This window comes from Drosophila santomea, chromosome 2R, assembly GCF_016746245.2.
Source record: "Drosophila santomea strain STO CAGO 1482 chromosome 2R, Prin_Dsan_1.1, whole genome shotgun sequence".
NCBI classification, from domain to species: Eukaryota; Metazoa; Arthropoda; class Insecta; order Diptera; family Drosophilidae; genus Drosophila; species Drosophila santomea.
In genome coordinates this window covers 9,916,315-9,932,229 of record NC_053017.2, presented here as the reverse complement: position 1 = coordinate 9,932,229, position 15,915 = coordinate 9,916,315, and the positions used below count along the sequence as shown (strand labels likewise).

The window sequence follows — 15,915 nt, the reverse complement described above, 5'->3', positions numbered from 1 at the left end:
TAAAGCATCGATTTCAACATCGATGCCTGGCCATCACTAGTTCAAAGGCCACCCGATAGGTTCCGGCATCGATATCGAACAACGATAGGCCCGATAGGTTCGGACAAATAACGCCTCCTGCTATCGAAAGTCGGGTCGTGCGTCAACGTTAGCGAAAAATGCAAAATTAAATATGTTGTGAGTAGCGAGCGATGCCAAATCGAATATGTTGTGAGTTTCGAGCAAGATCCCCGTCAAACGGACTCCCCGCCAGCCAGCGGTCGCCATCCGCAGCCGCCTGGTAGCCACCCGAAAAAATCCCCCCCTCGACAAAAAAATTTTATCTGCACCGAAAACGTTCCCCGAAATGCCAGTGTAAAGTGTGTTTTTTCGCCAAACAGTGCTGGCCATTGGGCAAGGCCCCCCATAATTGTTAAACAAACGGGGAATCGAATCGCGAAATCTTCGAATCGCATTGCTATCAAAATTTTTTCGTTTCGTTAACGCCCTCGCTTATATTTGTGTGTATTCGTTCGTAAAGCAGTGCGCAGCAGGTCGCACTGCTTGCCCGAGAAAAACACTACGAATAGGAAAAAAGTTGCGAAATTTAAAAAAGCAATAGTTTCTTTAACTTAATGTGTTTTCTTTTGCCACTAAACGGTGCGCCTAACCGAAAGTTAAGTTGGGGTCGCGGAAATACCTAGTGGATTGTGCATATTTTTGGGCTTAAAACGGGTGGGCTAACCAAAAAGCAAAAAATGGGAGCTGGGGGGGTCGTGTGTGTTTACCTTAGCCAGTATGATGATGATTTTCCGGAATGCATATTCCTACCTTACCACCACCCATGCCACCCCCCATCGTTCTTCTCCTTATCTCTCTGTCTCTCTTCTTTACTTGCAGTTCCACTGCATACAGAAAAATAAACAAATACAAGAAGCATAAAATATGCAGAAAATTAAATACAAAAGGAGCCACTAAGTGTTTCGTGTGAAATCAATTTGAGGACCGCTCTTCGCCGCCGTCGTCGTCGTCGTCGTACATACTTTTCCGTTTCAATTACACTACAATGAATATTTGTTGAAACTTCGTTGCATTTACAGACTGGTGTTTGAAAACAACAACAAGCAGAAACGTTAAAAACCAACAAAAACAGCCCTCATACACACCGAAATCTAGAAGCAAAAAGGGGAAATTGTATATATATTTATATATCATATAGTATATATACATATGTATATATATGGATATATATCTACATATATAAATAGTATCACATTTACATTAAAAGGAAGCCGAACAGACGTTATCGTAACTTTTATATTACAAAGCACCAGTAAAAATATATAACCAACTACACACGTTCCTTAAAAACAAATGTTTTCCAAACCGCAAACCAACTAAAAACTAAATGCTTTTGAAATTAGTTTAAGCTAACCAAAAAAAAAAAAACGTAAGACCAACCAACGCACCGCAACGCAAAGCAAATCGCGTGATTAAACGATTAAACTTTAAACTAAAACTAAAAATATCTAAAACAGACCGAACATCGGCAGGGAACCAAAACAAAAACAAAACCCTATCAATCCGGAAGAACTTCAATCGGCGTATTAAAGCCCGACATTCAATATTTTTTCTATAACATAGTGGTAGCTAAAACAAATCGAGACGATAACCGGAACATCTTTTTGGAGAATCTCGTCTGAATACCTTTAGTCCCGTGTCTCCGTAATGTTGTTAAGTAAGTAATGCTGAAATGAATACGAGAATCGTAATTTCCTGGTTTTATTTCCGACTCGACCACTTGTTGGTTGGCCCCAATAACTGGCCAAAAATCAAAACCCAAGAGCTAGTCAATTGGCAAGCTTATTCTCCACATCATTCAACTGCATTTTAATATATTTAGTTTGTGTAAAAGCCACGCTTTACCAACTGCCAGATCTTGTACAAATGCTGTAGTTTATAATGAAAGGGTACTTTTGTACCTGAAATATCAGCTTATAAATACTCCAGTGAAAATAGGGCGATAAGGAACTGCATGAGTAACATGAAGGTATTTCCGACCTACATAGAATCGGTTTTCGGAGTTAGCTTGCATTAGAAAAGTGATTTTGCCCCTGAATTTTGCCACTGCCACTGCTAATTAGATTTTGTGGCTTTGCTCAGCGAGCAATGTGTTCCGAGTGCAGCCCTCTAATCCTCCCAAAATCTATGAGGCTAGCCACTAGCCACTAGCCACTATCCAGATCTCCATATTCCCCCACTTGGGCCGCCAAGTTCCCCTATTCGGACTTTTGTCAAAAATATTGTTAGGTATTCCATCGATATTTGGTAGTGGTCATGCTGAAAGCCCTACCTCGACCCATGTCACCCATGTTCGCCAAACGAAATTGGATTAGCCATCACTCGATATATAAACAGGGTGTGGGGGTTGGAAAAGAGAGGAAATAGCAGCAGTGGTTATAGGCTATATTCCATAGGCATGCCCTACGCTGAACCCATGAATGAACTACGAGTTCGGGTGGACTGATACCTTTACAAGATAATCTGAAAATTAGAACTGGTATATACATATACATATATATAGTGATAATCATTGTAAGATTCTACTGAATGATCATAAGTCATAGCTCTGGGTGGCTTTTTATATTTCAAAGTAGACTGCTATCAAATTCTTCATATCCATCGACTGGCTGGGTCCACTCTATTGGAGAACACTCTCGCGAACTTGTGGGCAGCGAAGCCATATATTTTCCAAAATCAGCTTTCTTGCATTGAACTTGGCTGAGGGGCATTGGGCGAACGCTTCCTCAATCTATAGCCACCTGGTAGAGTGCGATCCCAGGTCTGCGCAGAGAGAGCTGGCCCAGAACCTAGAACCTAGAACCAAAGCCAATGCCATGGTCAGAGGAAGTCCAGGGGTAGTCATGGGTAGCCATGGGCCATCTATATCCGACGTCGTCATCGACGTCGCCAGCTAGTGGGGCAGGCTAGCAAATATGAAATGTTAATTGCTAGCACGGGACACAACGCGGCGAACTCTCGTTGGGCCAACAACTGTGGTGGTCCGTAAGAGCCATAGTAGCATAGATCCTACAGTTTTGGTTATGCAAGTACTAAATCAAAGCTTTGTCTCCTTGCAGATGTTCTTGGATCGTTCGATGTGGTCTTTGTTCATTAGTAGCCATCACTCTCAGCCTCCGAGTCACCGAAATCTGGTCAAGAACTTAGCGTAGACCCGTAATTAGCAATAGCAATAGCCAAAGAGAGCGTGGATCGTAAGCGCGCTGGAGGAGGTCTGCAGAGCGAGCAAAGCCGAAGTACAAATGCACCAATCGAAACTGAAACAGAATCAGTAACTTGGAACGGGTGAAGTCAGCGCCCGCCACACAACCAATTAGCTAGGTGTCAGAGGGTCCAGAGAAGGGAGTCCAGGAGACCATCCCACCATCCAAACAGCATACATTTTATATACGGAACGGCCTGTCGAGCGTAGTGGCAGCAGCACGCGAAAGCGTCTATAAATCTAGTTAGCATGGAGTGCTGTTTATCGGAGGAGGCCAAGGAACAAAAGCGCATCAATCAGGAAATCGAGAAGCAGTTGCGCCGAGACAAGAGAGATGCGCGCCGCGAGCTTAAACTGCTACTACTGGGTAAGTGGAGCATGGCCCATTTTGATTGCACTTAGCCTGGCTTAATGCAATTGAAGCCGCCTCGCTAATTGCATTGTACGCCCGCCGCTTATGGCTATATATTTTCCAATCCTATAACCCCAGGCACTGGCGAGTCCGGGAAGTCCACATTCATCAAACAGATGCGCATTATCCACGGCAGCGGTTACTCGGACGAGGACAAGCGTGGGTACATCAAGCTGGTATTTCAGAACATATTCATGGCCATGCAGTCAATGATCAAGGCCATGGATATGCTGAAGATTTCCTATGGTCAGGGAGAGCATAGTGTAAGTGAATCGTGAATCTAATCAAGAACACTTCATCTCAAACGACAATCGACATCCTACGATCCACAGGAACTGGCCGATCTGGTGATGAGCATCGATTACGAGACCGTTACCACGTTCGAGGATCCATACTTGAATGCCATCAAAACGCTTTGGGACGATGCTGGCATCCAGGAGTGCTATGATCGTCGTAGGGAATATCAGCTGACTGATTCAGCCAAATAGTAAGTTACCCGTTGGCATGCAAAGGGAACGGATTAAGTTCTTCCGCAAAATGACCCAGAAACGACACGAACGAATGAGACTGAAACTACTGAAACGACTATGCAAACTAAATCAATGATCTTGTTTATGTATAGTTATCTGAAGGATCTCGATCGTGTGGCTCAACCTGCATATTTACCCACTGAGCAAGACATTTTAAGAGTTCGTGTGCCGACAACAGGGATAATTGAGTATCCCTTTGATTTAGAAGAAATCAGATTTAGGTACATACCATCTTTCTCACCTTACCTCGTTGCATGTACATTACCTCTTTTTTGGTTATGGTTCAAATTTATTTGTACTTTTTATCTAAATACTTAAGATTTTCTTTAGCGCATGTCTTTCCAACCATTTAATGTAGGGACCTAGTTAGGGCCTTCAGCGAAGTTGGTGGACTGAGACGGGCTGCAAAACTATTTGCCACTGCTTTTGGTTCCGCTCTTTGTTTTAAATGTGTACTAATTTATCTAATTTAGCTACTTGAGCGATCTGGCTCGAATTGAACAGGCTGATTACTTGCCAACCGAGCAGGATATTCTGCGTGCTCGAGTGCCGACAACTGGCATTCTTGAGTATCCATTCGATTTGGATGGCATTGTGTTTAGGTATATATTTAAAATGTGAATTGGTAATTCGACAAGGCTAGAAATGTAAATGGTTATTGTAAAGCTAGTAAAAGACGATGTCTTACATTTTAGTTACTAGTTTGGCCCTGCGCTCTAGAATTAAATGCTTGTATGTTTGGCTTTAAATGTAGTTCATTTGCTGTTTAACTTTTCTACAATAATATTTTTTTCCTAATAAACAGAATGGTGGACGTCGGAGGTCAGCGATCCGAGAGAAGAAAGTGGATTCATTGCTTTGAAAATGTGACATCAATTATATTTTTGGTAGCGCTATCGGAGTACGATCAAATCTTGTTTGAATCTGATAATGAGGTATGATTTCAACTTGAATATATAGTATGTTTTCAATTAAATAATCAAATATACGCTTTCACAGAATCGAATGGAGGAATCTAAAGCTTTATTTCGTACTATAATTACGTACCCTTGGTTTCAAAATTCGTCAGTTATTCTTTTCCTGAATAAGAAGGACTTGTTGGAAGAGAAAATAATGTATTCGCATTTGGTAGACTATTTTCCCGAATACGATGGTAAGTGTTCCGATTGGTAATGTTGGCAATAATTATGAATGATTTTATGCGGCAATGAACCAGGTCCAAAACAGGATCACGCTGCGGCCAAACAGTTCGTTCTGAAAAAGTACTTGGCCTGCAATCCAGATCCAGAACGTCAATGCTATTCGCATTTCACAACGGCCACAGGTGGACTTTCACCTTACTTTCGCCAGTACTTAAGATCTATGCAATTGCCTCAAATCGCCAATATCATCTGTAGACTATTTGCTAGTTTATTATTTTGCTACTTGTAGAACCACGCTAGACGTAACCTTTCATTTGCCTTCTTATCGAAACAGGTCCTCAGCGAGATGCAATAACGGCCCGAGAGTTTATACTGCGAATGTTTGTAGATTTAAATCCAGATTCCGAAAAAATTATCTATTCTCATTTCACGTGTGCTACAGGTAAGTTCACCAGTTACCAGTTCGGTTTGTGGTCAGAATATGCGTGTGGATGTGATTTAAGTTTTCAGCCTAAAGAAGGGTTTGGTCAAAAGGTAAACTTTTGTGTGAAAAACATTTACATTTGCATTTGCTTCTGCCGCTGATCTAGAGTAGAGTGTAGAGTGTATCGCTAGTCAAATTTGTATACCTAACGAATTTATTTCTAATAAAAACAACGATCTCTTGGTAAACAGATACCGAAAACATCAAACTTGTGTTCTGCGCTGTCAAAGATACAATTATGCAAAATGCACTTAAGGAATTCAATTTGGGCTAATGCGGGCAGTGCGGATTACAGGAAAAGTGGCAATGCAAATGAATTATTTAATTATAATGTATTTGATTTGTTTTTCAAAGTCCCTCAATAAAATTGCAATATAGTCTGTTAAATCTGTTAAATATCGTGAATGGAATATGTGTGCAGTTAACTATCAAACGATTTTGCTGACAAAACCAACTAACTACTCATTCTTTTCTTTGTCTAGATACGGAAAATATAAGGTTTGTGTTTGCAGCTGTTAAGGACACAATTCTGCAATCGAACCTTAAGGAATATAATTTGGTCTAAGCTGGATTTGGATCGAAAAACTATTTTTGTGATTTTTATACAAACACACATACACATTCATATAATTCCTTTTTCGCATATTTACTAAATATAAAAGAAGAATTGAGAAGCGAGCGAATGTGGCCGAAAATTAGGCATAAATTAGACCCGAAAAAGTTTCTTACGTTTGTTACATCAGGAACCGAAAATTGTAGCATAAATAGAATACTAAACTGAGATGGTAAACCCGCATCAACAGATTGCTGGAAAAGATGTATACATTTTAATTTGAGAGAAAAATAACACAAAATCTGATACAGTGTGACAACAAATAATCGGGGCAGAGTTTCTCGCTTTACCTTACGAATATGGCGATTCGTACAACAATAATTAATATTTGAATATTTGTATTCTTTTCAACTGCAAAGTTTTCAGAAAACGTTGTGTGATTTTATAAGCGTTTCGAAAAGGAAACCCCTTGGGAGTCAAAAAGACAGTAGCCAGAAATGATTGGGATCCAATCGATAGAGTTTTTGGTTAGTTTTAAACAAATGGCCAGCTATTTCGGACTTAGGTCCGGAAGACTGACGGGAGTTTTTCCTGCCTACACAAGAAACACGATTTCCTTGAAAAGTTTTTATACAAAAATATCGGCCGAATTAGTTGTTGTCACGCTGTACTATTTAAATAAATTTATTACTATAGTAACTTTTGTAATAAAATCCGAAACACAAATATGAAACGTAAATTTAATCAAAAGCTTGATAAGGAACAACAAACTGAAACAACTTTGTCGTACTGAAGCATAACATAATAAAGCAACATTTTACTAAATAACTACAGAAAAAACAAAACATACTTTTGCGTAAAAATCCCCCGAAATATATATATTCAAAGAATTATATATGCAAGAAGTTTCTTATTAGAATTTCAGGGCATATAGGCGTGTAAAAATAATAAACCGAAAATGATAAGCTGATAAAATGAATGAAAACGAAATCACAGATAATAGCGTATTTTTTATTAAGCTAAACCGTAAACCGTAACTATTGATACTATTGTTTACCGGAATAATTAACTACACATGAAGGCAGATATAATAATTCATAAACGCATATGTAACAATTTAAAAATAGATTAATTTGCATTGCGGGAGCTCCATTCATTGTAAATTACGATTCGTATTAATACCATGAGAATAAAAAAAAGAAATGAAAAGCATGCAAACCAATACAAACGATATAGGAGATAAATTTGTATGAGAAACGCCAGAAACATTTACATGGAGCATTCATTAAATACGTGTTTGTAAAAATGTCGATAACCACCCATGCAACATGCAACATGCAACATGCAAAAGGAAAATCCATACAACTTATTGATATTTAATCAGACATCAGGTTAAATCCAATCAAATGCGATATACCACTGGTCGAGAAACACAACTATCAGAAGGGAAAGTTTTGCTCTCACATACTATACTTTTGTTGCCATCAAAATTTCAGTCGAAACATTGTTATCAAAAATAGCTTGATTTTCGTACTTTTTACATTAACTTTGTTAGTTGTTTGCTTATTTTATAGATCTTAATGTATGCAACAAGGGACTCGCTTTGCGGCTATCCAAAACGGCAAAGTCAGCCAAGTGGGTCCAGTGTTTTGTTTTTGTTTTTATAATTTTAGTTTAATTTAATAATACAAGGATAACTAAATGAGACGCACATAAATAGAAAACCCCATCAACAAATTATTTATGTAAAAATCCAAATAAAAACAATTCTACTCTACGCATATGTGGAAACAAAAAATAAATAAAATGGAAAACAATTCAAAAACGTACATGTATGTAAAATAAATATGATGCAAAATGTTTTTCATAATTTATTATTACACTTATTTTGTTCAACCGAGATTCCCTCAACTCATCACTTGGAGTTTAGTTCACTCGGGGCCACAGAGGAATAGATACTTTGCCATGGCAGTGGAGATTTGAGAATCCTATGTCCTACAACCGTGACTCACGACCTATGACCTATGACCGCGAATAACCAAAAACCAAGACGCATCTTAGTTTAAGTACGATTCAACAGTGTGTTGTATAAAGCTTTAATCCTCGTAACCACATCTAGTGAAAGTGAAAGTAAAAGTAAAGTAATTAAACCATTTTTATGATTAACCAATGGATTAGCTTTTAAAAAGCTTCAATAAGTCAATGTGTATTTTAAAAGATGTAGCAGAGAACACAGAGCCATGATGCCAATGAGTTTTGAGCATGCATGACCGATTGGGATTGGGATTGGAATGGATATGGAATCGGTTTAGGTTCTTGATGCGAATACAAACTCACAGCTGGCATCCAATTTGGTAGCTCCGAACGATTTTGGCCTGGCCCGTTTTTTATATCCACGGCATTATGCATTATAGACATTCACACACTGACATATATATAGTTTTCCGTCCAATGAATTGCATCAGCATCAGCGAGCAGACAAAGTCTCCCATTTACTTTGATCCTTTCTTTCCGGTTTGGTTCTTCCCAAAATACAAGAGTTTTTCGGCGGTTTCAATGATCAAATGTTCCGATTTTGCAGCCACACATACGCACACACTTTAAATTGGTCGATTTCGGTATGATTTCCCTAGCATTTTGTGCCTTTCCACTATAATAAATCCCATAAATTATATAGGACAGACTCCAGACTCCAAACTCCAGGGGGAAACTCGAAACTCGATTCTTTTCACCACTACTGGAGCCGAGCCGAACTGGAGCCTGTTGCATGCCCCAAAATATTCAGATTATCAGCATGTGTGTATTGCCAGATTGTTGTGCTTTGGGTTGATAGATTGGTTCCTTATTTTTATGATACGCACCGATAGTCAGACAGTTGTATGTAAATATTTGGCAAATTACTCGCAGGGGCATTCGAAAGCCTCCTGAGATATACCACATAATCGAGCATGTGTATGTAAGTGTACATTAAACTCAAAGTGAACTACATATAATAAATAATAAAATGAGAATTTGATATAAACCATTAATGTATGTATTTTGTATTTTTATATACAATTTATAATTTTGATTACACTTACAATTGTTACGATTAATAACTTAAATTACATGATAAAACCAAAGTAACGCAGAAGAATCTACTAGATATGTATTTCCAATATAGAGAAGCCGAGTGCATAATACACAAATCCGACGATTGCTAAAGGAATTTCAGATTGTATTGTAAGGAATTAAGATTAAACAAAGTAACAAAATAACAAAGTAAACAAAAGTAAAAAGAAATTTTCTAAGCAACAAACTCAAACAGAACTGCAAGCAAAAGGGACAACAATTTAAATGGGAAATTTATGTAATTGTGTAAATCTAGAGCGGAATGAAAGCAAAAGGATGCAATTTGATCCTTTGGGCCTGATACTCGATAAGTATGGCCACGATTTTCAGACAATTGAAAACCAACCATTTAGGCATGGCATTCGGTGGCTAGTTTTTACTTTAACTATGTATGTAAATGAAAGAATGACCACATTCCACATAAGAAAGCTTAAAAAGCAAAAAAAAAAATGCAAAAAAAAAACATTGAAAAGAATCCCAAATGAAAATCGCCCTTGACGTTAAAAAGAAAACTACATTATCGATAATAAGAATGGCTAGCCGATGTTTTCGGTTTGGAACAAAACCCCATAAACTCAGCATCGGGCTAAGCAGTAAGAAATATTAGTTGTGAGTTCGGGCGACTTTAGGGAGAAATAGTAACATTCGACTCTAGTTTCTCCATCGCACACCTAAGCATACGAGTATATACTCGTACATACGTGTAAATCAGAAGCTAATGAAACATCCACTGGAACCGCATGCTTAGCCTAGGATTAAGGCAACCAACCAACCAACCACACAGAATCCCCGATTTGGAGACAGACACAGTCCAACATGTCCATGGGCCGACTATTGATAACTGTAGCATTTGAATTGATTGAATTGATATTGGACGGACGGGGTTTTCCTGGGTGTCTATACATTTGTCATACAAATCATATTGACGGAGCAGACGGCGATTGTATGCGTGGCAATTGTAACTAAACAAATTTTTTAGATAATTAAAAGTATCTATGTACACCTTAATATTAATGAAAAAACCAATATAATATAAATAAAAGTATATTGAAAAGACCTCCACTGTGTTCTGCTCTTGCAACTACGATCCTCTACATCCTGGAACACTGAATTCGAAAATAGATGATTTCGAACTGATAACGAACTCAACAGTTCCGTAAGTGAGCTCAAACAAATTTAATTGGATTATATAATGGGAACTGGGAGTTCTAGCGATCCCCAGAGATGGTCTGAACAATATTTCTCTGGGAGTTCTGATGCGATTTATCAAGAGAACATTTCAAATTTATAGGACGCGGAGCTTTCAAGTGCTTTTGTAATTTTGTTTTTAACACTTTTTGCAAATCAGTTTTCGGTATTTCTCGACGGCGTACGGATGTGTTTTTGAGCGGCGGAAGAATGGAAAAATACGGTTTTAGGGATACAAAAAAGAAGAAGTAAGGCGATCCGAGAAAAACTCATCTCTTAACAAACTTTTTGCATAGACGGTAAACTGGTCGGTGGAATACAGCAAAAAATACATTTAAGTTCGGATACTTGTCAAAAGGGCACCCTTAATTGAGATAAAAGCAGCAAAGCGTTAACTTGTTTCACGGATTCATACAAAAATTCAGCATGGAAATGAACTGCTGTGTATCTTTGGAGTCAAGGGAAAAAAAGCGTATCAATCGGGAGATCGACAAACAGTTGCACCTGGAGAAGCAGAGGTCAAAACGTGAACTTAAGCTACTGCTGCTGGGTACGTGGAAATGGGTTATCGGGATGTATCCAGGATCCAATGTGTGTATATCCTCAGGGGCGGGCGAGTCCGGGAAGTCCACATTCATCAAACAGATGCGTATTATCCACGGCAGCGGTTACTCGGACGAGGACAAGCGTGGGTACATCAAGCTGGTATTTCAGAACATATTCATGGCCATGCAGTCAATGATCAAGGCCATGGATATGCTGAAGATTTCCTATGGTCAGGGAGAGCATAGTGTAAGTGAATCGTGAATCTAATCAAGAACACTTCATCTCAAACGACAATCGACATCCTACGATCCACAGGAACTGGCCGATCTGGTGATGAGCATCAATTACGAGACCGTTACCACGTTCGAGGATCCATACTTGAATGCCATCAAAACGCTTTGGGACGATGCTGGCATCCAGGAGTGCTGTGCTCGTCGTAGGGAGTATCAGGTGAACGACACAACTGAATAGTGAGTTGGGTCTCCAGGGACGACGACAATCCACGCCTTTTGGAGTACCTATTTTCAAATATTTTTTAAACTTAGTTTCTTGAGCGACATAAGTCGAATTGGACAGGCTGATTACTTGCCAACCGAGCAGGATATTCTGTGTGCCCGAGAGCCGACACTTAATATTCAGGTGTATCCCTTTGAGTTGGATGGCCTTCTGCTGAGGTATATGCGCATTGAATTTTATTTATCGTTGCAATACGACATTTTTCGTTGATGGACAGTATGGTGGATGTCGCAGGACAGCGAACCGAGAGAAGAAAGTGGATTCATTTTTTTTCGAATGTTACATCAATAATATTTTTGGCAGCACTATCGGAATACGATCAGTTCATGATGGAATCCGACAACGAAGTACAGATAAAAGTCATTCATATACGCAATCTCTAGAAATAATAAAATCGGATAATTGCAGAATCGATTGGAGGAATCAAAGGCTTTATTTCATACAGTTATAACATTCGAATGGTTTGAAACCGCTTCAATTATCCTTTTTCTAAACAAGAAGGACGTGTTGGAAAAGAAAATAATGTATTCACATTTGATAGATTATTTTCCTGATTACGATGGTAAGCCTTCTGAAGCGTAATTTATTTATTATTTAAAATATATTCATATAATGGTTACCTGAAAATCTTTTAGTTATATATTTTATCCTTAAGCACACTCAATAAAGGTATACTATTTTAGGTCCACCACAAGATGCAAATGCTGCCCAAGAATACGTGCTACGTTTGTTTGAAGACGTTAGTTCAGATACACCTAAAAGGATATATTCCCATTTTACCTGTGCTACAGGTGAGTGAATTGTCCTGATTTATTTGGTTCTTATGCTAAGGTAGTTGTGTATCTTCCTCACTTATAAGTGTACTTCCGTAATGCTATGCCAAACATTTAATTAAAATTTTTATCGTATAAATACAGCACAGTCTAATTAATAGCTAAATAATGCGTTATAAGCCCCACGTAATTAAGATCATTTTTATTTTTAGATACGGAAAATATTAGGTTTGTGTTCGCCGCAGTAAAGGATACCATTTTGCAATGCAACCTAAAGGAGTGTAATTTGTTTTGATTACTTCCAAAATGAACCCCGCTTTACTTTTACAAAGTACATTTTTCAAATAAATGTTTATTTTGGTATTAAGCATACATATACCCTGTTTATAATTTTGCATTATGTAACCCTCTTGATCTATTGATGCTGTTGTGATTAAAAATTAAGTGATTGTACATTAAAGAGATTTCCACTGTATAGATCAGTGGAGTCAGTATAAGGGAAAAATTCTCTTAAAAATGCTCTTTGTAGTGTCAGTATGACGGATAAAGTAGGCTCAGTACGGAGAATTTTCGGCATAATGCGGTTAAAAATAAAAGTTCGTCGAGCGCCGCACAATCAGTCTTAAAAAAATCTTCAACACAGAATATATGCTCTAAATATTCAGCTTAGTCGAAATGAGAAAGTTTAGAATTTAAAAAATAAATTCCAAAAAAAAACCAAAAATAAGGGGAAAAATATAACACAAAACTTTAACATAATCAAATGTGAATTTTTAAATATAAAACTAAAAAGAAGTGATAGTGACGAAGTTTCCAAATTGCGTTTCATCACTTAAAAACGAGCCTATAAATCACGAAGAGGAAACGCCCTACAAGCCAAAATTGTTAAATCGGTGAAATAAATTTGAGATCTTAAATAAAAAATAGAAAGAAAAATTGTGCAAAACACGTAAGTCGGTTATTATATAGCATTTTATCACTACAACGCCCGCTGAATATAGTGCTACTTGTTTATATAAATGAATCATTTGGAACGACCAGATTAAAAACTTAATTTAGATATAACATATTTTGTAAATATTTATTTAATGCCTTACAGTAAATTATCTTTTAAAACAATACAAAAATGTGGTCTCCATAAATTTGATAAAATATTTAGGCATGAGTGTTTATGTATTAACATCCTCATGGGAGATAATATTATTCGGATAACAAGCCACGCTGTATAATATATGGTAATGTTCAAGGCCAGTAAGACGGTATTAGAAAATCGCCTCAGATATGTATCCATGAGAAGCCGATTTAACATTTTGGAGTTGTCACAAGAATGAACACATGCGTCACTGGAATCTGCTTGCAAGATCACGACCCGAGATCACGACATACGGACATACGGACAAACGGACGGACAGGAACTCTTCCTTCTACGTGTTACATGCTTTCAACGAACCAATTATACCCTTTCACTCTGCCACGCATATTTATATTCATCTATTGACGATCTTCACCCAATATATAAAGTTTCGTCAGCCTCTCAACAGTGAAGGAACAGAGTCCACTGGGGGAAATATGCTTGCGCGAATGGGCTGCATGGACTGCTGCTTATCGGAAGAGGCTCGTGAGGCAAGGCGTGTCAGTAGGGATATTGAAAAGGTATTGAGAGCGGAAAAGAAAAAAGCACGGCGCGAGCTCAAACTGCTGGTTCTGGGTAAGTGAAATCGGTGGATAAAATCATTACACTTCCTAATTGATTTGATGGCCCATATTTATGTATATACAAATATCCAATAATTCCACAATTGCAGGCACGGGCGAATCTGGCAAGACCACATTCATCAAACAAATGCGCCTTATTCACGGCGACGGTTTTTCGGACAAGGAACGAAAGCAGTTCACCGAGAATATTTTTCAAAACATATTCATGGCCATGCAGTCGATGATCAGTGCAATGGATGTTCTGAATATACCCTACGGTCAGCAGGAGCATAGTGTAAGAGTAACTCCTGGCCCAATACTTAGTGATTTGACTCAAACAACGGCGTACGATCCACAGATACTTGCCGATCTGGTGAAGAGCATCGACTACAAGACTGTTACCAGGCTGGAGGCCCCATACATGAGTGCCATCAAAACGCTTTGGACCGATGCTGGCATCCAGGAGTGCTATTATCGTCGTAGGGAATACCAGCTGACTGATTCTACTGCATAGTGAGTAAAACGTTGATATATTTCGCAATACCTGAAGCAAAACAGAGGTTTCATTGTTTTTGTATGTGTAATACTAGATCTATGCCTAAGAAACCATATCTTTAAAACACAGGCTACTCAAATAAATTTTTTCGTTTCTCGTCCAATTAGCTTTTTGGAGCACTTAAATCGAATTGAAAAGACTGATTACCAGGCAACTGATCAGGATATTCTTTATGCTCGAGCGCCAACAACCGATATTGTTGAGTATCCATTCAAATTGGACGGTTTTCTGATAAGGTATTTATTTATTTTAAATATAGTGGACTAATAACTATAATTAAATACTACTATACAGAATGGTGGACGTAGCTGGTCAACGAGGGGAGAGACAAAAGTGGATTCATTGCTTTTCCAATGTGACATCGATTATGTTTTTGGTAGCGCTATCCGAATTTGATTTAACCTTGGTAGAAGAGAAGAATGATGTAATTTTGGAAACTCCATTTTTGGTAATGAATAACTAAATTGTTTTTTAGAACCGGATGGAGGAGTCTAAGGCTTTATTTGCACATATAATTTCGTGGGAGTGGTTTCAAAAATCGTCAGTTATTCTGTTTCTGAACAAGGAGGATTTATTTGAGGAGAAAATAAAATCTACGCATTTGGCAGACTATTTTCCTGATTTTAATGGTAAGAGGTCCCCAAACAGAAATTAATTCCACCCAAACCTTTAATTTCATTCTACTTCTTATTAAACAGGTCCAAAAAAGGATGCCAAGGCAGCCCGAGAATTCATACTGCAAATGTTTATTGACACGAATTCTGATCCTTACAAGTACATCTATCCTCATTTCACCATTGCTACAAGTAAGTACAGTGTCCGAATCACTTTTGCTTAGTGATTTTAATTTTTGTAAAAACCTATTCTTTTCGCTGAATTTATTTCCGTGTCCACGCAACAAAAGCACTTATTTCACAATAACTAGTTCAGTCTTGTTTTTGTTTTTTAGATACCGACAACATTAGGTTTGTGTTCACTGCCGTTAAAGACACAATTCTAGAAACGCATTTAAAGGAAACAAATTTGCTGTAAACTAGTTTTCTAAATGTATTGATGAGTAACAAGGTTTTGCGGATCAATTGCAATATAACAAATTTTTAAAATAAAAATGGAATAAATGTATGTAAGACAGTAAAGATTTTGTTGA

At 37.9% G+C, this 15,915-nt stretch overlaps 2 protein-coding genes across 13 annotated transcripts; both read left to right on the top strand.

Moving 5' to 3' along the window:
* Positions 1 to 87: 87 nt before the first annotated feature.
* LOC120446816 (G protein alpha q subunit) lies at positions 88 to 10,551 on the top strand. Of its 12 annotated transcripts, none has more exons than XM_039627992.2 (10): positions 88 to 210; positions 880 to 1,717; positions 3,120 to 3,629; positions 3,753 to 3,937; positions 4,007 to 4,161; positions 4,678 to 4,806; positions 5,010 to 5,139; positions 5,204 to 5,357; positions 5,681 to 5,788; positions 6,313 to 10,551. In XM_039627992.2, the coding sequence occupies exons 3-10, from the start codon at positions 3,512 to 3,514 to the stop codon at positions 6,393 to 6,395; spliced, it is 1,062 nt and encodes a 353-aa protein (XP_039483926.1). In that variant the 5' UTR covers positions 88 to 210; positions 880 to 1,717; positions 3,120 to 3,511; the 3' UTR covers positions 6,396 to 10,551. The 12 variants fall into 12 exon arrangements, with proteins under 12 accessions (XP_039483926.1, XP_039483923.1, XP_039483917.1 ...); XM_039627989.2 differs by lacking the exon at positions 4,678 to 4,806 and adding an exon at positions 4,297 to 4,425; XM_039627983.1 differs by lacking the exons at positions 4,678 to 4,806; positions 6,313 to 10,551 and adding exons at positions 4,297 to 4,425; positions 6,022 to 6,217 and having other exon boundaries at positions 88 to 177; positions 5,681 to 5,880.
* A 528-nt stretch (positions 10,552 to 11,079) lies between these two features.
* On the top strand, positions 11,080 to 15,845 carry LOC120444835. Its single transcript, XM_044005888.1, is given in 15 exon segments — positions 11,080 to 11,232; positions 11,290 to 11,474; positions 11,544 to 11,902; positions 11,962 to 12,091; positions 12,153 to 12,306; positions 12,428 to 12,535; positions 12,730 to 12,805; positions 13,879 to 14,225; positions 14,323 to 14,507; positions 14,571 to 14,725; positions 14,876 to 15,004; positions 15,063 to 15,192; positions 15,244 to 15,397; positions 15,467 to 15,574; positions 15,718 to 15,845. Coding segments are annotated over 15 exon segments (2,427 nt in total). The 5' UTR covers positions 11,080 to 11,108; the 3' UTR covers positions 15,801 to 15,845.
* The last annotated feature ends 70 nt before the right edge of the window (positions 15,846 to 15,915 follow it).